This window comes from Lithobates pipiens, unplaced genomic scaffold (assembly GCF_037356315.1).
Source record: "Lithobates pipiens isolate NorthernLeopardFrog02 unplaced genomic scaffold, aLitPip1_a1.2 Scaffold_18, whole genome shotgun sequence".
In the NCBI taxonomy this organism is placed as follows: Eukaryota; Metazoa; Chordata; class Amphibia; order Anura; family Ranidae; genus Lithobates; species Lithobates pipiens.
This window is the reverse complement of record NW_027507758.1, coordinates 654885692-654913451: the sequence shown is the minus strand read 5'-3', so window position 1 is coordinate 654913451 and position 27760 is coordinate 654885692. Positions and strand designations below refer to the sequence as shown.

The following is a 27760-nucleotide window of genomic DNA, read 5'->3' as shown; positions in this document are numbered from 1 at the left end:
GTGTGCACACGGTGCCGGGGAATTCTGGGACCTGTGGAAAGTGCTGTAGGGTATTGGGAGGAAATTGCCCTGTGCACACACCTACTTGTTATAGAAAATACTGGAGTGCCAGCGATAATTACAGAATAGCGATGTCCTGACACGCACGGCTGGAGAGCGATATTTGCTTTGGCACAACGCTCACAGATCTCATATCACCCATTCTGTCAGTCTCATTCCTGACACTGGTAACGAACACCCTTCACTTCAGCGTATCCCCCTCCAGCCCTCCACACCGTCGCTGTTTCCAGGGAAACCACAACAGGCCAAAACACTGGCTGTGCCGAGTCCCGTACACACGGCTGGGTGTGGGAATGGAAAGATGTAGGTCATCTTCAACACGTCTGCAGAAACTCTGCCATACCTCCGACAAGAGCCGCAAATCTGCCTCAGTATCAGGATTTCTGAATGATAAGGGGGAACTCCACCGCAAAATGGCGGCTCTGCGACAAATCAACAATAATGCAACACGAATCTCCATCTGTATTATTGAGAATATTTTCATTCTCTCTTCTGATCCCTCCTCCACATTCTTCTGTCTGCAGGAATGTTAATTGGCAGTAGGGATCTTATGCTTGCAAATTAGCCTGAGACGGGCCTTTCTTTTCTGGAACCGGCTTTCTGTCAGTGAGCGAGCCTGAGAGTTACTGAAGCATCGCATTACTGCGCTTATAGCAAACAATGGCCTTTCAAATATTTACTATTTTTTAACGAGCAGTAAATAAGATTTGAAACAAACTGTCTTTGATGTTTATAGATGTGAGTTGTGTGAAGGAATTCATCCTAAAAGTGCACTAAAGTTCTCAACGTTTTTCACTCAGCAGCTCAGCTCCCCCTCCTAGCAGTGACCCAACAGCTCAGCTCCCCCTTCTAGAAGTGACCCGGCAGCTCCGCTCCCCTTCTAGCAGTGACCCAGCAGCTCCGCTCCCCCTTCTAGCAGTGACCCAGCAGCTCCGCTCCCCCTTCTAGCAGTGACCCAGCATCTCCGCTCCCCCTTCTAGCAGTGACCCAGCAGCTCAGCTCCCCCTTCTAGCAGTGACCCAGCAGCTCTGCTCCCCCTTCTAGCAGTGACCCAGCATCTCCGCTCCCCCTTCTAGCAGTGACCCAGCAGCTCAGCTCCCCCTTCTAGCAGTGACCCAGCAGCTCAGCTCCCCCTTCTAGCAGTGACCCAGCAGCTCCGCTCCCCCTTCTAGCAGTGACCCAGCAGCTCCGCTCCCCCTTCTAGAAGTGACCCGGCAGCTCCGCTCCCCTTCTAGCAGTGACCCAGCAGCTCCGCTCCCCCTTCTAGCAGTGACCCAGCAGCTCCGCTCCCCCTTCTAGCAGTGACCCAGCAGCTCCGCTCCCCCTTCTAGCAGTGACCCAGCATCTCCGCTCCCCCTTCTAGCAGTGACCCAACAGCTCAGCTCCCCCTTCTAGAAGTGACCCGGCAGCTCCGCTCCCCTTCTAGCAGTGACCCAGCAGCTCCGCTCCCCCTTCTAGCAGTGACCCAGCAGCTCCGCTCCCCCTTCTAGCAGTGACCCAGCAGCTCCGCTCCCCCTTCTAGCAGTGACCCAGCATCTCCGCTCCCCCTTCTAGCAGTGACCCAGCAGCTCTGCTCCCCCTTCTAGCAGTGACCCAGCATCTCCGCTCCCCCTTCTAGCAGTGACCCAGCAGCTCAGCTCCCCCTTCTAGCAGTGACCCAGCAGCTCAGCTCCCCCTTCTAGCAGTGACCCAGCAGCTCCGCTCCCCCTTCTAGCAGTGACCCAGCAGCTCCGCTCCCCCTTCTAGCAGTGACCCAGCATCTCCGCTCCCCCTTCTAGCAGTGACCCAGCAGCTCCGCTCCCCCTTCTAGCAGTGACCCAGCATCTCCGCTCCCCCTTCTAGCAGTGACCCAGCAGCTCCGCTCCCCCTTCTAGCAGTGACCCAGCATCTCCGCTCCCCCTTCTAGCAGTGACACAGCAGCTCAGCTCCCCCTTCTAGCAGTGACCCAGGAGCTCAGCTCCCCCTTCTAGCAGTGACCCAGAACCTCAGCTCCCCCTTCTAGCAGTGACCCAGCAGCTCAGCTCCCCCTTTTAGCAGTGACCCAGCAGCTCAGCTCCCCCTTCTAGCAGTGACCCAGCAGCTCAGCTCCCCCTTCTAGCAGTGACCCAGCAGCTCAGCTCCCCCTTCTAGCAGTGACCCAGCAGCTTCGCTCCCCCTTCTAGCAGTGACCCAGCAGCTCAGCTCCCCCTTCTAGCAGTGACCCAGCAGCTCAGCTCCCCCTTCTAGCAGTGACCCAGCATCTCCGCTCCTCCTTCTAGCAGTGACCCAGCAGCTCAGCTCCCCCTTCTAGCAGTGACCCAGCAGCTCCGCTCCCCCTTCTAGCAGTGACCCAGCAGCTCCGCTCCCCCTTCTAGCAGTGACCCAGAACCTCAGCTCCCCCTTCTAGCAGTGACCCAGCAGCTCCGCTCCCCCTTCTAGCAGTGACCCAGCAGCTCAGCTCCCCCTTCTAGCAGTGACCCAGCAGCTCAGCTCCCCCTTCTAGCAGTGACCCAGCAGCTCAGCTCCCCCTTCTAGCAGTGACCCAGCAGCTCAGCTCCCCCTTCTAGCAGTGACCCAGCAGCTCAGCTCCCCCTTCTAACAGTGACCCAGCAGCTCCGCTCCCCCTTCTAGCAGTGACCCAGCAGCTCCGCTCCCCCTTCTAGCAGTGACCCAGAACCTCAGCTCCCCCTTCTAGCAGTGACCCAGCAGCTCCGCTCCCCCTTCTACCAGTGACCCAGCAGCTCCGCTCCCCCTTCTAGCAGTGACCCAGAAGCTCAGCTCCCCCTTCTAGCAGTGACCCAGCAGCTCAGCTCTCCCTTCTAGCAGTGACCCAGCAGCTTCGCTCCCCCTTCTAGCAGTGACCCAGCAGCTCAGCTCCCCCTTCTAGCAGTGACCCAGCAGCTCAGCTCCTCCTTCTAGCAGTGACCCAGCAGCTCAGCTCCCCCTTCTAGCAGTGACCCAGCAGCTCAGCTCCCCCTTCTAGCAGTGACCCAGCAGCTCAGCTCCCCCTTCTAGCAGTGACCCAGGAGCTCCGCTCCCCCTTCTAGCGGTGACCCAGCAGCTCAGCTCCCCCTTCTAGCAGTGACCCAGCAGCTCAGCTCCCCCTTCTAGCAGTGACCCAGCAGCTCAGCTCCCCCTTCTAGCAGTGACCCAGAACCTCAGCTCCCCCTATTGACACAGACAGCAGGACTCGGCCCCTCCCCCCGTCATTGGATTTGATTTGACAGCAGCGAGAGCCAAATGGCTGGGCTGCTATCAATCTATCCAATCAGGACCTGAGACAGTGGGTGGAGCTGGTGTGCTTATCCCCTTCCCTGGAAAGATCGGGTTCAGGGAAGTAAAAGGGGGGGGGCTCTGGGGGGCAGGTGCATCACAGGAGGCTTTTCACCTATTTAAAGTGGTTTTCCACTCGCAAATTATTATTATTTTTTTAAAGTCAGCAGCTACAAACACTATAGCTGCTGACTTTTAATAAGGATACCTGTCCTGTCCAGGGAGCCCGTGATGTCGCCACCCCCCTCCCCCCTCCACACAGGCCAATCCATCCATCGGATTGGGTGCAGGCGCCTCCATTCTAATTAAGGGAAACTGGCAGTGGAGCCTGGCGGGTTCGCTGCCTGTTTCCTACTGCGCATGCGCGAGTCGCGCGGCGCTTTGTGAATGGCCAGTTGTCTTCTGGGACACCCAGAGGTCCCAGAATATAGTGGGGGGGGGGATTTTCCGACAACATAATCCGATCGGACTTTTTCTGTCAGAATTGTGTATGGGGCCATAAATTGTCCAATCCCAGCCGTCTATCCTAACGGTTAGGAAGTCCACATGACGATTGCTCAGAGCCGGCTCAGTGGTTGGCACTCACGTCTTGTAGTGTATGGCCCCCCCAGGGGGGTTCCGTTCCAATCATCTGCATGGAGTTTGTATATTCTGCTTGTGTAGACTTCTCCAACCAACAAGACAAGGACAGGGTGACCGCCCCCCCCCTCCCCCTCCCGGCCCAGAACCGGCCCGGTGTTGTGTGCGCACAGCTGCGGCAGCGATATCAGTCTGAACTCTCCATGAATGGAGCTGTGTGCTCTGTGGAGTGTTCCCAAATACCAAAACACGTCTACAAAGCGGCGCTGTGCTCTTCCACCGCACATTTGGCATTTATTAGCGGCCGCGAAATGTGTATTTCTAGGAGAAATTCTGATCTGCACGTTGATAACGCTGTCACATTGAATTACAGGTTTTTATGATGGGGTCGGAGATGAAAGCGTTTGCCTCCGGCGTTTCTACTCACTGTGAACCAGGAAACAGAAGTCTTTCCATGTCAGCAATAGAGTCAGCTTTGTGAAGCCCTCGGCGTCGTACTCCACCACCCCGCTGCAGAGACACAAGACAAGGATCAGCCACTTCCCCACCAACATACAACCATTTATTATAGACAATTCTACACAAAGGAACACTCTGCCATTCACATCTATATCCAGGGGCGGACTGACCATTCGGGCACTGCCCGAGGGGCCCCATGCCACTAAGGGGCCCCATCAGGGTTGCCAGCCTCAATAAAACCAGGGACAGTATGTAAAAATCTGTGTTTTTAAAAAAATCCCAAGATTATAGCTGCCCCACCTCTCCGGTACCTTTTCAGTGTTTGTATGTGTATGTGTGTATTGTGGGTATACTGTATGTGTGTGTGTGTGTGTATGTGTGTGTATATACTGTGTGGCCCCATAATCTATTGCCCGGAGGCCCCATAATCTCCTATTGCCAGGGGGCCCCATAATCTCCTATTACCCAGGGGCCCCATAATCCCTCATTACCCAGGGGCCCTATAATCTCCTATTGCCAGGGGGCCCAATAATCTCCTATTGCCTGGAGGCCCCCCATAATCTCCTATTGCCCGGGGGCCCCATAATCTCCTATTGCCTGGGGCCCCCCATAATCTCCTATTGCCAGGGGGCCTCATAATCTCCTATTGCCCAGGGGCCCCATAATCTCCTATTACCCAGGGGGCCTCATAATCTCCTATTGCCCAGGGGCCCCATAATTTCCTATTACCCAGGGACCCCATAATCTCCTATTGCCCGGGGGCTCCATAATTTTCTATTGCCCAGGGTGCCCCATAATCTCCTATTGCCCAGGGTGCCCCATAATCTCCTATTGCCCGGAGGCCCCATAATCTCCTATTACCCAGGGGCCCCATAATCTCCTATTGCCTGGGGGCCCCATAATCTCCTATTGACTGGGGGACCCCAAAATCTCCTATTGCCCAGAGGCCCCATAATCTCCTACTGCCCGGGGGCACCATAATCTCCTATTGTCCGGGGGCCCCATAATCTCCTATTGCCTGGGTGCCCCATAAGCTCCTATTGCCTGGGGGCCCCATAATCTCCTATTGCCCGGAGGCCCCATAATCTCCTATTGCCCGGGGGCCCCATAATCTGCTATTGCCCAGGGGCCCCATAATCTCCTATTGCCCGGGGGCCCCATAATATTCTCCTATTGCCCGGGGCCCCATGAGTTGTCAGTCCGCCCCTGTCTATATCTCCTCCTGGCGAGTTTGCAGCACCGGGGTCCAGGGACTGATTCCACCAAGCTGTTTCCATCAGGAGGTGTGATTTCATTGTAGATGGGATGAAGGTGTAAGGTATGGCATCCCACAGACCTTACATCAGGGGTCTCAAACTGGTGGCCCTCCAGCTGTTGCAGAACTACAAGTCCCATCATGCCTCTGGCTGGGGGAGTCGGGCTTGTAACTGTCAGCCTTGCAATGCCTCATGGGACTTGTAGTTTCGCAACAGCTGGAGGGCCGCTAGTTTGAGACCCCCCTGCTTTACACCTCCATTCCATCTACAATGAGAGTGGCCTTGGGGACAGCTTCTATTCTGATCTTGTCCGAATGAAGTTCTAGCATAGAGTACGGGAACATCGCTCTGCTTGGTTCCACCCTCCATGAGCCACACTTCTTTCTAATTAAGTGTCATGCAACTTGCTGCACTAAATCCCTTTAAATGATCAAGAGCAACCTCTAGGAACACGGACTGACCCATGATATCCGGGTTGTCGCACCCGGTCTGACCCTGACGGGTCCTCTTATCCTAGTACTTGAGTCTGTGTCTGCTCCTGGTGAAATTGCTTTTTGTTTGGGAATTACAGAGTCTGAAGTGTTGAAGCCCGCATGGAGGAAGATCCACGCTGTTTGTGTAATCGAAACGCGTCGGCAGTCTGCGGGGTCTCCTTCCTTCTTTCAGCTGGTTTCCATGCTTGTCTCCCATTCATATGTTTTTATCATTGCCCATTTATGTTTTTCATGTTGTAGGTTAATGTACTGCATAATACATTTTGTTATTTTTTATACTTATTACTGCCTGGCGTCCATTCAAAGTCCCATATTTGAGGAATATGTTTCTACTATCTGTATTCAGGATGGGACGCACAGGCAGTTTTGTCAAAACCCCATTTCACACGGTGCCCCATCATTGGTATCAGTGGGAGGAATAGTACCCCATCATTGGTGTCAGTGGGAGGAATAGTGCCCCATCATTGGTGTCAGTGGGAGGAATAGTGCCCCATCATTGGTGTCAGTGGGAGGAATAGTGCCCCATCATTGGTGTCAGTGGGAGGAATAGTGCCTCATCATTGGTGTCAGTGGGAGGAATAGTGCCCCATCATTGGTGTCAGTGGGAGGAATAGTGCCCCATCATTGGTGTCAGTGGGAGGAATAGTGCCCCATCATTGGTATCAGTGGAAGGAATAGTGCCCCATCATTGGTGTCAGTGGGAGGAATAGTGCCCCATCATTGGTATCAGTGGGAGGAATAGTGCCCCGTCATTGGTATCAGTAGGAGGAATAGTGCCCCATCATTGGTGTCAGTGGGAGGAATAGTGCCCCATCATTGGTATCAGTGGGAGGAATAGTGCCCCGTCATTGGTATCAGTGGGAGGAATAGTGCCCCATCATTGGTGTCAGTGGGAGGAATAGTGCCCCGTCATTGGTGTCAGTGGGAGGAATAGTGCCCCATCATTGGTGTCAGTGGGAGGAATAGTGCCCCATCATTGGTGTCAGTGGGGGGAATAGTGCCCCATCATTGGTGTCAGTGGGGGGAATAGTGCCCCATCATTGGTGTCAGTGGGAGGAATAGTCCCCCGTCATTGGTGTCAGTGGGAGGAATAGTGCCCCATCATTGGTGTCAGTGGGAGGAATAGTGCCCCATCATTGGTGTCAGTGAGAGGAATAGTGCCCCATCATTGGTATCAGTGGGAGGAATAGTGCCCCATCATTGGTATCAGTGGGAGGAATAGTGCCCCATCATTGGTATCAGTGGGAGGAATAGTGCCCCATCATTGGTGTCAGTGGGAGGAATAGTGCCCCATCATTGGTGTCAGTGGGAGGAATAGTGCCCCATTATTGGTGTCAGTGAGAGGAATAGTGCCCCATCATTGGTATCAGTGGGAGGAATAGTGCCCCATCATTGGCATCAGTGGGAGGAATAGTGCCCCATCATTGGTATCAGTGGGAGGAATAGTGCCCCATCATTGGTATCAGTAGGAGGAATAGTGCGCCATCATTGGCATCAGTGGGAGGAATAGTGCGCCATCATTGGCATCAGTGGGAGGAATAGTGCCCCATCATTGGTGTCAGTAGGAGGAATAGTGCGCCATCATTGGTATCAGTAGGAGGAATAGTGCCCCATCATTGGTATCAGTAGGAGGAATAGTGCCCCATCATTGGTGTCAGTGGGAGGAATAGTGTCCCATCATTGGTGTCAGTGGGAGGAATAGTGTCCCATCATTGGCATCAGTGAGAGGAATAGTGCGCCATCATTGGTATCAGTAGGAGGAATAGTGCGCCATCATTGGTATCAGTAGGAGGAATAGTGCCCCATCATTGGTATCAGTAGGAGGAATAGTGCCCCATCATTGGTGTCAGTGGGAGGAATAGTGCGCCATCATTGGTGTCAGTGGGAGGAATAGTGCGCCATCATTGGTATCAGTAGGAGGAATAGTGCGCCATCATTGGTATCAGTAGGAGGAATAGTGCCCCATCATTGGTATCAGTAGGAGGAATAGTGCCCCATCATTGGTGTCAGTGGGAGGAATAGTGCCCCATCATTGGTGTCAGTGGGAGGAATAGTGCGCCATCATTGGCATCAGTGGGAGGAATAGTGCGCCATCATTGGTATCAGTAGGAGGAATAGTGCGCCATCATTGGTATCAGTAGGAGGAATAGTGCCCCATCATTGGTATCAGTAGGAGGAATAGTGCCCCATCATTGGTGTCAGTGGGAGGAATAGTGTCCCATCATTGGTGTCAGTGGGAGGAATAGTGTCCCATCATTGGTATCAGTAGGAGGAATAGTGCGCCATCATTGGTATCAGTGGGAGGAATAGTGCCCCATCATTGGTGTCAGTGGGAGGATTTTCACTTAGGGGTGTACTGACTTTTGTTGCCAGCGGTTTAGACATTAATGGCTGTGTGTTGAGTTATTTTGAGGGGACAGGAAATTTACACTGTTATAGAAGCTGTACACTCACTACTTTACATTGTAGACAAGTGTCATTTCTTCAGTGTTGTCACATGAAAAGAGAGAAGAAATGTCACTGAGGGGTGTACTTACTTTTGTCAGATAATGACTTTATAACATGTTTGGTAGTTAAGATCTTTAGAATGACTTTATGATATAAGTAGAGGAAAGAATCAGCTCAGAAAAGCTGTAAAAAGGAATCGGCTACAGAAAGTTTCTCCGGTGATTTGGAGTCTCAGTCACGGGTAATAAGCACCAATCATAGTCCTTCCTTTTTATAGGTCCCTCTAAACTGGCCAATCGTTACATCCGGTCCAGGAGGCGGGATGTTAGATTGTCAGCTCCTTCGGGGCAAAGACCAACTGAATGTTCTGCAGAACACTTTGATGAAAGCCGGCGGCAGTAAAGTGATGATTGTTCACCTTCCTAGGAAGGCGTCTCCCCTGTCCACCGGAAATCTGTGACATCACAGTGATCGGCACAACGCACAGCACTGATTCTGCAGAAATGTTTGTGTGATGTCTCCAGCCGCGCATGCATAGAGCTCCGCAGGGAGCCGCATCCTGGGGCTGGGAACTTTCATAGTCATGGAAAATCATAAAAAAAAACTTTCCCAGAACATTTCTTTGTCTGAAAGATTTCATTTGTATTTTAATGTTTGATTTTGGAATGAAAATCACATTCAGTGCTAGAAATGTGTCTGAGAGAATGTTTCCATCATACGCCTTCCACTCTGCTTGTCACTGCGAACTGAGCGGGACAGACGCAGGACAGACGCAGGACAGACGCAGGACAGACCCAGGACAGACGCAGGACAGACCCAGGACAGACGCAGGACAGACGCAGGACAGACGCAGGACAGACCCAGGACAGACGCAGGACAGACGCAGGACAGACGCAGGACAGACGCAGGACAGACGCAGGACAGACCCAGGACAGACGCAGGACAGACGCAGGACAGACCCAGGACAGACGCAGGACAGACCCAGGACAGACCCAGGACAGACGCAGGACAGACCCAGGACAGACGCAGGACAGACGCAGGACAGACCCAGGACAGACGCACGACAGACGCAGGACAGACCCAGGACAGACGCAGGACAGACCCAGGACAGACGCAGGACAGACGCAGGACAGACGCAGGACAGACCCAGGACAGACGCAGGACAGACCCAGGACAGACGCAGGACAGACGCAGGACAGACGCAGGACAGACGCAGGACAGACCCAGGACAGACCCAGGACAGACCCAGGACAGACGCACGACAGACGCAGGACAGACCCAGGACAGACGCAGGACAGACCCAGGACAGACGCAGGACAGACCCAGGACAGACGCAGGACAGACGCAGGACAGACGCAGGACAGACCCAGGACAGACCCAGGACAGACGCAGGACAGACGCAGGACAGACACAGGACAGACCCAGGACAGACGCAGGACAGACGCAGGACAGACCCAGGACAGACGCAGGACAGACCCAGGACAGACCCAGGACAGACGCAGGACAGACGCAGGACAGACGCAGGACAGACCCAGGACAGACCCAGGACAGACGCAGGACAGACGCAGGACAGACCCAGGACAGACCCAGGACAGACCCAGGACAGACGCAGGACAGACGCAGGACAGACGCAGGACAGACCCAGGACAGACCCAGGACAGACGCAGGACAGACGCAGGACAGACACAGGACAGACCCAGGACAGACGCAGGACAGACGCAGGACAGACCCAGGACAGACGCAGGACAGACCCAGGACAGACCCAGGACAGACGCAGGACAGACGCAGGACAGACGCAGGACAGACCCAGGACAGACCCAGGACAGACGCAGGACAGACGCAGGACAGACCCAGGACAGACACAGGACAGACCCAGGACAGACGCAGGACAGACGCAGGACAGACGCAGGACAGACCCAGGACAGACCCAGGACAGACGCAGGACAGACGCAGGACAGACCCAGGACAGACGCAGGACAGACGCAGGACAGACGCAGGACAGACCCAGGACAGACGCAGGACAGACGCAGGACAGACGCAGGACAGACGCAGGACAGACCCAGGACAGACCCAGGACAGACCCAGGACAGACGCAGGACAGACGCAGGACAGACGCAGGACAGACCCAGGACAGACGCAGGACAGACGCAGGACAGACCCAGGACAGACCCAGGACAGACGCAGGACAGACGCAGGACAGACGCAGGACAGACCCAGGACAGACCCAGGACAGACGCAGGACAGACCCAGGACAGACGCAGGACAGACGCAGGACAGACCCAGGACAGACGCAGGACAGACGCAGGACAGACGCAGGACAGACGCAGGACAGACGCAGGACAGACCCAGGACAGACCCAGGACAGACCCAGGACAGACGCAGGACAGACCCAGGACAGACCCAGGACAGACCCAGAATAGATGCAGGACAGACCCAGAATAGATGCAGGACAGATGCAGGACAGACCCAGGACAGATCCAGGATAGACGCAGGACAGACCCAGGATAGATGCAGGACAGATGCAGGACAGATGCAGGACAGACGCAGGACAGACCCAGGACAGACCCAGGACAGACGCAGGACAGACGCAGGACAGACCCAGGACAGACCCAGGACAGACGCAGGACAGACGCAGGACAGACGCAGGACAGACCCAGGACAGACACAGGACAGACCCAGAATAGACGCAGGACAGACCCAGAATAGATGCAGGACAGACCCAGAATAGATGCAGGACAGATCCAGGATAGACGCAGGACAGACCCAGGATAGATGCAGGACAGATGCAGGACAGATGCAGGACAGACGCAGGACAGACGCAGGACAGACCCAGGACAGACCCAGGACAGGCGCAGGACAGACGCAGGACAGACGCAGGACAGACCCAGGGTCAGACCCAGGACAGACCCAGGATAGATGCAGGACAGACCCAGGACAGACCCAGGATAGATGCAGGACAGACGCACGACAGACGCACAACAGAACCAGGACAGATCCAGGACAGACGCAGGACAGACCCAGGACAGACCCAGAATAGACGCAGGACAGACCCAGGATAGACGCAGGACAGATCCAGAATAGACGCAGGACAGACCCAGGATAGATGCAGGACAGACCCAGAATAGACGCAGGACAGACACAGGACAGACCCAGAATAGACACAGGACAGATCCAGGATAGACGCAGGACAGATCCAGGATAGACGCAGGACAGATCCAGGATAGACGCAGGACAGATCCAGGATAGACGCAGGACAGATCCAGGATAGACGCAGGACAGACTCAGGATAGACGCAGGACAGACGCAGGACAGACCCAGAATAGACGCAGGACAGATGCAGGACAGATGCAGGACAGATGCAGGACAGATCCAGGATAGACGCAGGACAGATCCAGAATAGACGCAGGACAGACCCAGGACAGATGCAGGACAGATGCAGGACAGATCCAGGATAGACGCAGGACAGATCCAGGATAGATGCAGGACAGATCCAGGATAGACGCAGGACAGACCCAGGATAGATCCAGGACAGACCCGGGACAGATCCAGGATAGACGCGGGACAGACCCAGGATAGACGCAGGACAGATCCAGGATAGACGCAGGACAGACCCAGGATAGACGCAGGACAGACTCAGGATAGACGCAGGACAGACGCAGGACAGACCCAGGACAGACGCACGACAGACCCAGGACAGACCCAGGACAGACGCACGACAGACGCACGACAGACGCACGACAGACGCACGACAGACGCACGACAGACCCAGGACAGACCCAGGACAGACGCACGACAGACGCACGACAGACGCACGACAGACCCAGGACAGACCCAGGACAGATCCAGGATAGACGCAGGACAGACTCAGGACAGACCCAGGATAGACGCACGACAGACCCAGGACAGACCCAGGACAGACGCACGACAGACGCACGACAGACGCACGACAGACGCACGACAGACCCAGGACAGACCCAGGACAGACCCAGGACAGACCCAGGACAGACGCAGGACAGATCCAGGATAGACGCAGGACAGACTCAGGATAGACGCAGGACAGATCCAGGATAGACGCAGGACAGACTCAGGATAGACGCAGGACAGACTCAGGATAGACGCAGGACAGACGCAGGACAGACCCAGGACAGACCCAGGACAGACGCAGGACAGACCCAGGACAGACGCAGGACAGACCCAGGATAGACGCAGGACAGACGAAGGACAGACGAAGGACAGACGAAGGACAGACGCAGGACAGACGCAGGACAGACGCAGGACAGACGCAGGACAGACCCAGGACAGACGCAGGATAGATGCAGGACAGATGCAGGACAGATCCAGGATAGACGCAGGACAGATCCAGGATAGACGCAGGACAGATCCAGGATAGACGCAGGACAGATCCAGGATAGACGCAGGACAGACTCAGGATAGACGCAGGACAGACTCAGGATAGACGCAGGACAGATCCAGGATAGATGCAGGACAGACTCAGGATAGACGCAGGACAGACTCAGGATAGACGCAGGACAGACGAAGGACAGACCCAGGATAGACGCAGGACAGACGAAGGACAGACGAAGGACAGACGCAGGACAGACGCAGGACAGACCCAGGACAGACGCAGGACAGACCCAGGACAGACGCAGGATAGACCCAGGATAGACGCAGGACAGACCCAGGATAGACGCAGGGCAGACCCAGGACAGACCCAGGACAGACCCAGAATAGACGCAGGACAGACCCAGGACAGATCCAGGATAGACGCTGGACAGACTCAGGATAGACGCAGGACAGACGCAGGACAGACCCAGAATAGACGCAGGACAGATGCAGGACAGATGCAGGACAGATGCAGGACAGATCCAGGATAGACGCAGGACAGATCCAGAATAGACGCAGGACAGACCCAGGACAGATGCAGGACAGATGCAGGACAGATCCAGGATAGACGCAGGACAGATCCAGGATAGATGCAGGACAGATCCAGGATAGACGCAGGACAGACCCAGGATAGATCCAGGACAGACCCGGGACAGATCCAGGATAGACGCGGGACAGACCCAGGATAGACGCAGGACAGATCCAGGATAGACGCAGGACAGACCCAGGATAGACGCAGGACAGACTCAGGATAGACGCACGACAGACGCACGACAGACCCAGGACAGACGCACGACAGACCCAGGACAGACCCAGGACAGACGCACGACAGACGCACGACAGACGCACGACAGACGCACGACAGACGCACGACAGACCCAGGACAGACCCAGGACAGACGCACGACAGACGCACGACAGACGCACGACAGACCCAGGACAGACCCAGGACAGATCCAGGATAGACGCAGGACAGACTCAGGACAGACCCAGGATAGACGCACGACAGACCCAGGACAGACCCAGGACAGACGCACGACAGACGCACGACAGACGCACGACAGACGCAGGACAGACCCAGGACAGACCCAGGACAGACCCAGGACAGACCCAGGACAGACGCAGGACAGATCCAGGATAGACGCAGGACAGACTCAGGATAGACGCAGGACAGATCCAGGATAGACGCAGGACAGACTCAGGATAGACGCAGGACAGACTCAGGATAGACGCAGGACAGACGCAGGACAGACCCAGGACAGACCCAGGACAGACGCAGGACAGACCCAGGACAGACGCAGGACAGACCCAGGATAGACGCAGGACAGACGAAGGACAGACGAAGGACAGACGAAGGACAGACGAAGGACAGACGCAGGACAGACGCAGGACAGACGCAGGACAGACGCAGGACAGACCCAGGACAGACGCAGGATAGATGCAGGACAGATGCAGGACAGATCCAGGATAGACGCAGGACAGATCCAGGATAGACGCAGGACAGATCCAGGATAGACGCAGGACAGATCCAGGATAGACGCAGGACAGACTCAGGATAGACGCAGGACAGACTCAGGATAGACGCAGGACAGATCCAGGATAGATGCAGGACAGACTCAGGATAGACGCAGGACAGACTCAGGATAGACGCAGGACAGACGAAGGACAGACCCAGGATAGACGCAGGACAGACGAAGGACAGACGAAGGACAGACGCAGGACAGACGCAGGACAGACCCAGGACAGACGCAGGACAGACCCAGGACAGACGCAGGATAGACCCAGGATAGACGCAGGACAGACCCAGGATAGACGCAGGGCAGACCCAGGACAGACCCAGGACAGACCCAGAATAGACGCAGGACAGACCCAGGACAGATCCAGGATAGACGCTGGACAGACGAAGGACAGACGCAGGACAGACGCAGGACAGATCCAGGATAGACGCAGGACAGATCCAGGATAGACGCTGGACAGACGCAGGACAGATCCAGGATAGTCGCAGGACAGACCCAGGACCGAAACAGGACAGGACAGACCCAGGATAGAAGCAGGACAGACGCAGAGCACTGCTTTCCCTCCCACTTCCTATCACATGGGGTGAATGCAGAGAAGTGCGGTGCGCTTTGCCTGCGTTCCAATGAGGAAAACTGCAGACATGCTGCATACTCCCACACAGCTCCGCACCTGCGTTTCGGTGTGGATGAGACACGCAGGCAACCATTGTTTCCTGTGCATCTCGCAGAGACCTGTGGATTTTTTTTGTGCAGAAAAACGCAGGTCTCTGCAGATGGTGAGAACGAACCCCAAATCTTGGCAAAATTTAAAAAAAAAAAGAAAGTCAGTACACCTCTGCAATACACGCACATTCCTCCATTCGCTGTCACTTTTAAAATGCTGCAAATACAAAAACTCACCTGCTGATCCTGCCAGAAGTCTAGAACGCTCCTGACTTCCTGTATGAGCTGACAACTCTGTCTCTGCTGCGCTGAATTCCAGATCGGTGTGGTCAGCCCTGCCTGGGTTCTCTGTGCTAGACTACAGTCTATCATTTAGCTTCCAGTATCGCAGTGTTGGTGTGCAGTGCGATCCCGCTGAGATCAGTGCTGAGCGCGGCGGATCACACTGTTTCCTTTTTTTTTTTTTTTTAACAAGCTTTATTGAGATGTGGCACAGACATCTCATAATGTCAGATGTGTGGTGCGAGGCAGTGGATTCCATTGCACGGCAATGATAAGAAGTACTGCAAGAAGCGCAATGTACTGGTGTGAGCCGAGCACATAGGAGACGACGCGTTTTGCCTTTTCTATACAATGGGAATGCACTGGAATAGCTGGCCAAGCAGTCCCACCGCCCCTGGTATGAGTCTACCCCAAAGCCACCCACCACAACTGCAAATGGACCAGCAAGACCGAACTGACTTACGTTCCAAAGTGGCTGAGGAAAGCGGCAATATATTCTCTTCTCTTGTGATAACCTTGTATGACGTACTGAACCTGCAAAACAACCACAGATACATTAGTACATAGTGCTACCTACTGTGCACATGCCTAGAAAAGTGATTATAAAGCCTCTTTGTTATTTAAAACCAAAAAAACACGTTATACTTACCTGCCCTGTAATGGTTTTGCACAGAGCAGCCCCGATCCTCCTCTTCTCTGGTCCCTCTTCGCTGCTCCTGGCCCCTCCCTCCTGTCGAGTGCCCCCCACAACCAGCAGCTTACTATGAGGGGCACCTGAGCAGAGCTGAAGCTCCGTGTGTCCATTCAGACAGAGAGCTGCCATTCGGCCCCACCCCCTCTCTCTCCTGATTGGCTAACTCATTTTGACTGAAAGCAGCAGGAGCCAATGGTACCACTGCTGTGTCTCAGCCAATTAGGAGGGAGGACCAAGGGACTCGTGGACATCGCTGGGCAGAGAGGGACCTCAGGCAGGTATTAGGGGGCTGAGGGGGGCTGCATAGAATGCACCTTCTGTCTTTGCAGCTCCTTTAATAGTTACCAATCCCCATAGTTATTCAGCCACTACATGAAATGCCTTCCTTGACGCGTTTCACCACTGCTGGTTTGCTAACAAGGTCCTTGTGAGCAAGCCAGTGTTAGTGAAGCGTGTCGAGCATGAAGGTTTCCGGTGGAAAGGTATATGTATGCAGTTTTCAGCTTTTGATGAAGTAAATAGAAGAGCCAAGGTTTAGACTGGGAGTGGAGACGGGCTGTGGTGGCTTTGGACTGGGTGCCACTCCTGTCAGCGAAGAACAGAAAACTGAGGCTACAATTGGCACAGGAGCACCAAAATTGGACAATAGAAGATTGGTGGTGGGGATGTAATGGTGTGGGGGATGGGGTTTTACCGGTTCAGGCTGGTGGTGGGGGTGTAATGGTGTGGGGGATGGGATATCACCGGTTCAGGCTGGTGGTGGGGGTGTAATGGTGTGGGGGATGGGATATCACCGGTTCAGGCTGGTGGTGGGGGTGTAATGGTGTGGGGGATGGGATATCACCGGTTCAGGCCGGTGGTGGGGGTGTAATGGTGTGGGGGATGGGATATCACCGGTTCAGGCCGGTGGTGGGGGTGTAATGGTGTGGGGGATGGGATATCACCGGTTCAGGTTGGTGGTGGGGGTGTAATGGTGTGGGGGATGGGATATCACCGGTTCAGGCTGGTGGTGGGGGTGTAATGGTGTGGGGGATGGGATATCACCGGTTCAGGCTGGTGGTGGGGGTGTAATGGTGTGGGGGATGGGATGTCCCCATCTTCTGATGGCTCCTCCCAGCAGGATAATGCCCCATGTCACAAAGCTCCAATCATCTCACCACTGGACAATGAGGTCCCCGTCCTCCAATGGCCTCCACACTCACCACATCTCACCTTTGGGATGTGGTGGAATGGGAGATGCAGATGCATCATGGATGTGCAGGTGAAAAAAAGAAATCTGCAGTTACTGTGTGATGTTATGATGTCACTATGAAGCAAAATCTCTGAGGAATGTTTCCAGCACCTTGTTGTATTTATGCCACCAAGAATGAAGGCCAAAGGGGGTCCAATCAGCTACTAGCAAAGTCGGTGATCTGCACTGCAGGAATTAGTGATATGGAATAGAGAGTCTCTGGAGGTTGGGGAATGTTTGTAGAAAGGCTCCATAGGAGGCTCCGGTTTCGGAATGACGTCGCCCCCTCATCACATACAAAGGACATCTGATAACAATGTATCCAGCGCTCTCTTATATTCAAGGAGGAACCAAAAATAGATCACACAGCTAATTATACACCAACAACGTGCAATACGGGGGGAGGGGGCGGGGGGGAAGGGGGGATTTCTCCCATCACTCCAAAAGAAATAAAATCAAAGCAGATCCAATAAAGCACAATGGGGGGAATTCATCCACAGTGCAGCCGCTGTGCCCAACAACCAATCAGCTTCTAGCTTTTATTTACAAAGTTTAAAGTGATTGTAAAGGCGCAATTGTTATTTTTTTAACCCCTTCCTGCCTAAAGGGGTGAAACAAATATTAATTTCTAAACACAATTTTGCAACTTTGACTCGGGTTAGTAAATCTGTACATATCACTGCTGCTGCTTTGTATATCCAGATGGATTATATTTCGCTTTATTTCAGGACAAACTGGGCTTCTATTGGTGGTAAATGGTGATGGATATCTCCGCATTTATATTTTTTATTATTTTCAAAGAAAAACTGGCCCAAAATAGTAAATAAAAAAATAAAATAAAAATCAATATATTTTTTTTTAATGTAGCTGTACAATTACTGTTACTACCATAACCAACCACCAAAGAACGACCCAAAACAAATTCTCCTGCTCCCAACGATCACAGCGATACCCCATATCTCAGTGTTGGTTGGTTTTTGTACCTGGAGTGCCGCCCAGAATCAATAGTATGCATTGTGCTTTTTATTTTTTATCCTACCTAAAAACACACCGACACTGACTGACACTGATACTGACACTGATACTGACACTGATACTGACACTGATACTGACACTGACACTGATACTGACACTGATACTGACACTGATACTGACACTGATACTGATACTGACAGACACTGATACTGACAGACACTGATACTGACAGACACCGATACTGACACTGACTGATACTGACACTGACTGATACTGACACTGACTGACACTGATACTGACTGACACTGATACTGACAGACACTGATACTGACAGACACTGATACTGACAGACACTGATACTGACAGACACCGATACTGACACTGACTGATACTGACACTGACTGATACTGACACTGACTGATACTGACACTGACTGATACTGACACTGACTGATACTGACACTGACTGATACTGACACTGACTGACACTGACACTGACTGACACTGACTGACACTGATACTGACTGACACTGATACTGACTGACACTGATACTGACTGACACTGATACTGACACTGACTGACATTGATACTGACACTGACTGACATTGATACTGACACTGATACTGACACAGACTGACACTGATACTGACACAGACTGACACTGATACTGACTGACACAGACACTGACTGATACTGACACTGACTGACTGACACAGACACTGACTGATACTGACACTGATACTGACACAGACTGACACTGATACTGACACAGACTGACACTGATACTGACACAGACTGACACTGATACTGACTGACACAGACACTGACTGATACTGACACTGATACTGGCTGACTGACACAGACACTGACTGATACTGACACTGATACTGACTGACAGACACTGACTGATACTGACACTGATACTGATATGGACACTGATACTGACATTGACTGACACAGACACTGACTGACACTGACATTATTATTTTCAAAGAAAAACTGGCCCAAAATAGTAAATAAAAAAATAAAAAAATAAAATAAAAATCAATATATTTTTTTTTAATGTAGCTGTACAATTCCTGTTACTACCATAACCTACCACCAAAGAACGACCCAAAACAAATTCTCCTGCTCCCAACGATCACAGCGATACCCCATATCTCAGTGCTGGTTGGTTTTTGTACCTGGAGTGCCGCCCAGAATCAATAGTATGCATTGTGCTTTTTATTTTTTATCCTACCTAAAAACACACCGACACTGACTGACACTGATACTGACACTGATACTGACACTGATACTGACACTGACACTGACACTGACACTGATACTGACACTGACACTGACACTGATACTGACACTGATACTGACACTGATACTGACACTGATACTGATACTGACAGACACTGATACTGACAGACACTGATACTGACAGACACTGATACTGACAGACACCGATACTGACACTGACTGATACTGACACTGACTGATACTGACACTGACTGACACTGATACTGACTGACACTGATACTGACAGACACTGATACTGACAGACACTGATACTGACAGACACTGATACTGACAGACACCGATACTGACACTGACTGATACTGACACTGACTGATACTGACACTGACTGATACTGACACTGACTGATACTGACACTGACTGATACTGACACTGACACTGACTGACACTGATACTGACTGACACTGATACTGACTGACACTGATACTGACTGACACTGATACTGACTGACACTGATACTGACACTGACTGACATTGATACTGACACTGACTGACATTGATACTGACACTGATACTGACACAGACTGACACTGATACTGACACAGACTGACACTGATACTGACTGACACAGACACTGACTGATACTGACACTGACTGACTGACACAGACACTGACTGATACTGACACTGATACTGACACAGACTGACACTGATACTGACACAGACTGACACTGATACTGACACAGACTGACACTGATACTGACTGACACAGACACTGACTGATACTGACACTGATACTGGCTGACTGACACAGACACTGACTGATACTGACACTGATACTGACTGACAGACACTGACTGATACTGACACTGATACTGATATGGACACTGATACTGACATTGACTGACACAGACACTGACTGACACTGACATGGACACTGATACTGACATTGACTGACACAGACACTGACTGACACTGACACCGACTGACACTAATTTAGAGGAAAAAAGCCTGCTGAAAAAAAAATACAGACCCTGACTTTGACCCTGACCCAGGCACTGAATTGGGGGGTCTCGATCGTCAGTACAGGGCCCGGAGCTCACGGTCAGACACTGGTCTCTGTGATGGGAACATGCAAACGGTCCCACAGGGTCACATATCTGCGTATGCTCGGCACCAAGGGGTTACAAATAACAAACACATTATGCTCTGTGGAATGTTGTTTGCACAGAGCAGACTCGATCCTCCTCTTCTGGTGTTCCCTGCTCCTGGCTCACCCCCTCCCCACTGAGTGCCCACCATAGCAAGCCGCTTTTTATGGGGGCACCTGCTCCTGAGCCAGCTCTGTGTGTCCATAGACACACAGAGCACAGCTAGGCCACGCCCCCTCCATTCTCACTGGCTGTGATTGACTCCCTCTGCTGTTTCTGAGCTAATGAGAAGAAAGAGAGCAGAGAGGGCCAGGGCTCTTGTGTACATTGCTCAGGTAAGTGTAATGGGGGCTTGGGAATGGGGGTTGGGTGGTGAAGTTCCATCAGTGTTGGGATGGGGGTGGCATTTGGGGGGGTTGGTAACCAATCAGTGGGGGTCTGTAGGGAAGGGGGGCACTAAGAGAAGGGGGGTCTGTCAGTGGTGGAAGAGAGCGGTAGTTGGAGTGGGGGGAGGGCAGTAGCTGGAGTGGGGGGAAGGGCAGTAGGTGGGGGGGTTGTCAGTGGAGGGAGGAGATTGGGGATCTATTAGTGGGGGGGTCAGCAGTTGGGTGGTGAAGGTCTGTGACTGGGGGGTGGGAGATTGTTGGGGAAGGGGGTATCTCACTGGTGGGAGGGGGCAGTAGGCAGGGGATGGTTAGTTACTAGTGGGAGGGGGTGGTAAAGGGGGGGGGTGTCAGGGATCTATCAGTGGGGGTTGGGGGCTGGTAGTAGAGTGGTGAAGGTCTGGAGTGGAGGGGAGATTTTGGGGGAGGGGGTCTGTCGCTGGTGGGAGGGGCAGTAGTGTTGGAGGGGGAAAGGCATTAGGTGAGGGGGGTTGTCCCTGGAGGGAGGGGGTAGTATTTTGGGGGGGGGGGTCGGAGGTCTATCAGTGGGGGTTGCGGGTTGGTAGTTGGGTGGATGAAGGTCTGAGTGAGGGGGAGATTATTGAGGGAGGGGATGATGGTATTGGGGGGGACCTATCAGTGGAGGTTGGTAGTTGGATGGATGAAGGTCTGTGAGCGGGGGGAGTTGGGGTGGTTGGGGGAGGGGTTCTGTCAGTGGTGGGAGGGGGCCATAGTTGGAGTGGGGGGGTGGGAGGGGGCCCTAGTTGGAGTGAGGGAAGGTCATTAGGTGAGAGGGGTTGTCCCTGGAAGGAGGGGGCAGTATTTGGGGGGGGGGGAGGAGGGGTCTATCAGTGGGGGTTGGGGGTCGGTAGTTGGGTGGATGAAGGTCTGAGTGAGAGGGAGATTAGTGGGGGAGGGGGTATGTCACTGGTGGGAGGGGGCAGTAGGAGGGGAGGGGGTTTGTCACTGGAGGAAGGGGGTGATGGTATTTGCGGGGGGTGGGGATCTATCAGTGGGGGTTTGAAGTTGGATGGATGAAGGTCTGTGAGTGGGGGGGGGGGGAGTTGGGGTGGTTCGGGGAGGGGTTCTGTCAGTGGTGGGAGGGGGTCATAGTTGGAGTGTGGGGTGTTGGAAGGGGGTCCTAGTTGGAGTGAGGGAAGGGTATTAAGTAGAGGGGGGTTGTCCCTGGAATGGAGGGGGCAGTATTTGCGGGGGGGGGGTCGGAGGTCTATCAGTGGGGGTTGGGGGTCGGTAGTTGGGTGGATGAAGGTCTGAGTGAGAGGGAGATTATAGGGGGAGGGGGTCTGTCACTGGTGGGAGGGGGTGGTAGTTGGAGTGGAGGGGGAAGGCAGTAGGTGGGGAGGGGGTTTGTCACTGGAGGGAGGGGCTGATGGTATTTGGGGGGGACGGAGATCTATCAGTGGGGGTTGGTAGTTGGGTGGATGAAGGTCTGTGAGTGGGGGGAGTTGGGGTGAGTGGGGGAGGGGTTCTGTCAGTGGTGGGAGGGGGCCATAGTTGGAGTGTCTGTCAGTGGGGGTCTTTTAGGGGTCTGTCAGTTGGTGGGGTTTGGGTTGCAGCATTGGGAATTGGCTCCGTCGGTGTCCCATCCCCCCGGGAGCCCTCCTGCACTTGCCCTGCACCCTGGAGGAATTGTCTGCTGGGTCTGGAATGCCCGGGCCTGGTTTTGCCCCTGTCCGGGCTGCACACACACGTCAGGGGGGATGAGCGTGTGCGTTCTTCTGTACGACCGATTGAAATAACGAGTAATCTGCCATACAACTGAACCATACACAACCTGGATTTATACAGACCATCCCCCCATAAACATGATTGAAGTTCTACTGAGAAATACATTGTAACGTGTATGTGGATATTTATTGTACGGCGGCTGGTTTGGGGGTGGCTCTGCTCCGAGGACGGCTCTCGGCACGTGTCGTGTTTCCGGAGATAGAGATCTCATGACTCTGGGCAGACTCCCATCCGTGTTACATGTGAAATTGGACTCGTCTTGTCTCCTCTCGTGCTCTCGGTGATGAAATCCTCGCTCTTGGCCGGCGATGGGAGAGGAAAGACCGTGCAATGTGTTTGTTCTGGCAGCCGCGGAGTCTCAGCTGCTCACAGCGAAGTCACCGAAAAAACCAGAGCCGTGTGTGACCCCCATCACATCTCCAGAGTCCGCCAACATCTCACCGCCTGGATACCCAACACAGCTCACCGCATCCACTGCAAAGGGCATGAGCTCAAGGCAGGGCTGGACTGGGACAAAAATTTGGCCCTGGACTTCACCCAGACCGGGCCACTTTAATTTTGCAAACACGCAAAAAACAGTATATAAACTGTACACAATTGCGCAAAAAAGCCCCTAGAGAGCCCCCCTTACATCAGGGTCCCCAGAGAGCCCCCCTTACATCAGGGTCCCCAGAGAGCCCCCCTTACATCAGGGTCCCCAGAGAGCCCCCCCTTACATCAGAGCCCCCAGAGATCATCCACCTTACATCAGGGTCCCTAGAGAGCCAACCCCTTACATCAGGGTCCCCAGAGAGCCCCTCTTACATCAGAGTCCCCAGAGATCATCCACCTTACATCAGGGTCCCTAGAGAGCCAACCCCTTACATCCGGGTCCCCACAGAGCCCCCCCTTACATCCGGGTCCCCACAGAGCCCCCCCTTACATCCAGGTCCACAGAGAGCCCCTCCTTACATCAGGGTCCCCATATAGCCTTCCCCTTACATCAGGGTCCCCAGAGAGCCCCTCTTACATCAGAGTCCCCAGAGATCATCCGCCTTACATCAGGGTCCCTAGAGAGCCAACCCCTTACATCCAGGTCCCCACAGAGCCCCCCCTTACATCCGGGTCCCCACAGAGCCCCCCCCCCCCTTACATCCGGGTCCACAGAGAGCCCCTCCTTACATCAGGGTCACCAGAAAGAGGGCAGGTAGTGGGCCGGGACCCTGTCGTTGGGGACTCCTGGACTGACTCGGGGCTATAGCCCCAAAAGTCCCCCCCCAGCGATGCCACTGGCTGTCACTGAAACCGGCCCACTGAGCCATCGGCCCACCGGGAAACTCCCTATAGTCCCTATGGCCAGTACATGCCTGGCTCCAGGCAAAGACGACACATATATAGCCGACTAGCCATAACATTATGACCACACACCGAATATTAGGTGGACCCCCCCTGTGCTGACCTGTCCAGGCACGGACCCCACTAGACCTCTGAAGGTACGTTGTGGTATTTGGCACCAAGCTGTCAGCAGCAGATCCTTAGAGCCCATTCACACAGGGGCAACTCCTGATCCGACTTCAGGTCGCCCCTAGTCGCCTCAAGTCGAACAACATGTAAAAATCAATGTAAGTGAATGAGAGCCGTCTTAATGCACACTACTGAAGTCGCTCCGACTTCAGAAAAGGTTCCTGTACTACTTCTATCCGACTTGTAGGCGACCGGTACCCATTGATTTCAATGGAGATCGCCTCCAAGTCGGATCTCCGTCTATACGGAGGCGACTTTGACAGAATTATCAGCTCTCAAGAGGGAACTCCACGGCAAATTTCTGAAAAAAATTTGGCCTGGGTTCCCCCTCCGAGAGCATACCAGGCCCTTAGGTCTGGTATGGATTCCAAGGGGAACCCCCTACGCCGAAAAAACGGCGTGGGGGTCCCCCCAGATCCACACCAGACCCTTATCCGAGCACGCTACCCGGCCGGCCAGGAAAGGGGGTGGGGACGAGCGGGCGGCCCCCCCCTCCTGAGCCGTACCAGGCCGCGTGCCCTCAACATGGGGGGTGCCTTGGGAGAGGGGGGGCGTGCGGCCCCCCCACCCCAAAGCACCTTGTCCCCATGTCGATGAGGACAAGGGCCTCTTCCCGACAACCCTGGTCGTTGGTTGTTGGGGTCTGCGGGCGGGGGGCTTATCGGAATCCGGGAGCCCCCTTTAATAAGGGGGCCCCCGGATACCGCCCCCCCCCCCCCTATGTGAATGAGTATGGGGTACAATGTACCCCTACCCATTCACCTGTGGAAAAAAAGTACAAAAAAAAACACAACACAGGGAAAAAATATTTTATTGCACAGCTCCGGGGGTCTTCCGTCTTCGGGGGTCTTCTCGCCGGACTCCTCCGCTATCTTCTTGTAGCTCTTTTGCTAGCGGAGGAGTCCGGCTTTCTTCCTCCCCGCCGCCGGCCTCTTCTCCCGACTTCGGGGGTCTTGTCCCCCTCTTCGGTTCTTCTGCCGGGCCACCGCGCCTTCTTATAGCTCTTTTGCAGGCGGTGGCCCGGTCTTCTGTCGCCGCCGCCGCCTTCCGTTCTTCTTCTTCTTCTTCTTCTTCTTCTCCAGGAGCTGTTGACACGACGCTCTCTCCGGCCACAATGCCAGGGACGCGCTCCGCTGCCACTTATATAGGGACAATGGGGCGGTGTCACATGGGTTGATGTCACATGGGTTGATGTCACATGGTAAGGGGACGGGGTCACCATGTGACATCAACCCATGTGACCAACCCATGTGACACCGCCCCATTGTCCCTATATAAGTGGCAGCGGAGCGCGTCCCTGGCATTGTGGCCGGAGAGAGCGTCGTGTCAACATCTCCTGGAGAAGAAGAAGAAGAAGAAGAAGAAGAAGAAGAAGAAGAAGAACGGAAGGCGGCGGCGACAGAAGACCGGGCCACAGCCTGCAAAAGAGCTATAAGAAGGCGCGGTGGCCCGGCAGAAGAACCAAAGAGGGGGACAAGACCCCCGAAGTCGGGAGAAGAGGCCGGCGGCGGGGAGGAAGAAAGCCGGACTCCTCCGCTAGCAAAAGAGCTACAAGAAGATAGCGGAGGAGTCCGGCGAGAAGACCCCCGAAGACGGAAGACCCCCGGAGCTGTGCAATAAAATATTTTTTCCCTGTGTTGTGTTTTTTTTTTTTGTACTTTTTTTCCACAGGTGAATGGGTAGGGGTACATTGTACCCCATACTCATTCACATAGGGTGGGGGGCCGGTATCCGGGGGCCCCCTTATTAAAGGGGGCTCCCGGATTCCGATAAGCCCCCCGCCCGCAGACCCCAACAACCAACGGCCAGGGTTGTCGGGAAGAGGCCCTTGTCCTCATCGACATGGGGACAAGGTGCTTTGGGGTGGGGGGGCCGCACGCCCCCCCCTCCCCCAAGGCACCCCCCCATGTTGAGGGCACGCGGCCTGGTACGGCTCAGGAGGGGGGGGGCCGCCCGCTCGTCCCCACCCCCTTTCCTGGCCGGCCGGGTAGCGTGCTCGGATAAGGGTCTGGTGTGGATCTGGGGGGGACCCCCACGCCGTTTTTTCGGCGTAGGGGGTTCCCCTTGGAATCCATACCAGACCTAAGGGCCTGGTATGCTCTCGGAGGGGGAACCCACACCAAATTTTTTTCAGAAATTTGCCGTGGAGTTCCCCCTTGAGCTTATTCTCTGCTTGGCCTCGGCAAAAGTCGCCTGGCCTGGGGCGACTTGTAAGTCGTCCCAAGTCGCGCTTGAAGTCATCACAAGTCGTTTTGAAGTCGTCCCAAGTCGCGCTGTGATCTTAACTCAAGTCGTGTCCAAGTTGCCTGACTCAAGTCGCCTACAAGTCGTGTTGCCCCTGTGTGAATGGGCTCTTATAGCCGGTTCACACAGGGGCAACACCACTTCCAACGCGACTTTTGGAGGCAACTTGGACACGACTTGGGGCGACTTACAACAGGACTTTAGGTCGCCCCAGGCCAGGCAACTTCTGCCGTGACCAATCAGAGAATGAGCTCTCAAGGGGGAACTCCACGCCAAAGGTCTGGTATGGATTTTAAGGGGAACCCCCTACACCGGAAAAACGGCGTGGGGGTCCCCCCCCAGATCCATACCAGACCCTTATCCGAGCACGAAGCCTGGCCAGTCAGGAAGGGGGTGGGGACGAGCGAGCGCCCCCCCCCCCCGGACCATACCAGGCCGCGTGCCCTCAACATGGGGGGGTTGGTGCTTTGGGGAAGGGAGGCGCCCTGCGGCCCCCCCACCCCAAAGCACCTTGTCTCCATGTTGATGAGGACAAGGGCCTCTTCCCGATAACCCTGGCCATTGGTTGTCGGGGTCTGCAGGCGGGGGGCTTATCGGAATCCGGGAGACCCCTTTAATAAAGGGGCCCCCAGATCCCGGCCCCCCACCCTATGTGAATGAGTAAGGGGTACATCGTACCCCTACCCATTCACCTGGGGAAAAAATGTCTTTAGTTTTTTTTTTTTTTTTTTAAGTTTTAAAAGTCATTTATTAAGCAGCTCCGGGGGTCTTCTTCCGACGTCGGGGGGTCTTCTGACGACTTCTCCGCTCTGTTCAGCCTCTTCTCCCAGGCTCCTCCGCTGTCTTCTTGCAGCTCTTTTACTAGCGGAGGAGCCCGCTCTCCTCCGCCCTCTGTCCTTCTCTCTTCTTCCGATGTTGACCCGGCGCTGTCTTCCACTGTACTGGCTTGTGCGACGTGTGCGGCGACTTATATAGGTATGGGGTGTGGTCATCGAATGATGTCACACGGTGACCCCAATCCTTTATGACGTCACAGTACCGGGGCATGCTTGTCCCCACCCCCTTCCTGACTGGCCAGGCTTCGTGCTCGGATAAGGGTCTGGTATGGATCTGGGGGGGACCCCCCACACCGTTTCCTCTGCGTAGGGGGTTCCCCTTAAAATCCATACCAGACCTAAGGGCCTGGTATGCTCT

At 54.3% G+C, this 27760-nt stretch overlaps 1 protein-coding gene across 4 annotated transcripts in view; it reads right to left on the bottom strand.

The window, feature by feature from the left end:
• Positions 1–27760, bottom strand: part of BABAM2 (BRISC and BRCA1 A complex member 2) — a 344474-nt gene that overhangs the window by 94580 nt on the left and 222134 nt on the right. For all 4 annotated transcript variants that reach the window (XM_077489430.1, XM_077489427.1, XM_077489429.1 and 1 more), the window contains exons 9-10: positions 15856–15926; positions 4319–4401 (exon numbers count right to left, since the gene is read on the bottom strand). In XM_077489430.1, coding sequence (XP_077345556.1) covers positions 4319–4401; positions 15856–15926 — 154 coding nt within the window. The remainder of the gene's footprint in view (positions 1–4318; positions 4402–15855; positions 15927–27760) is intronic.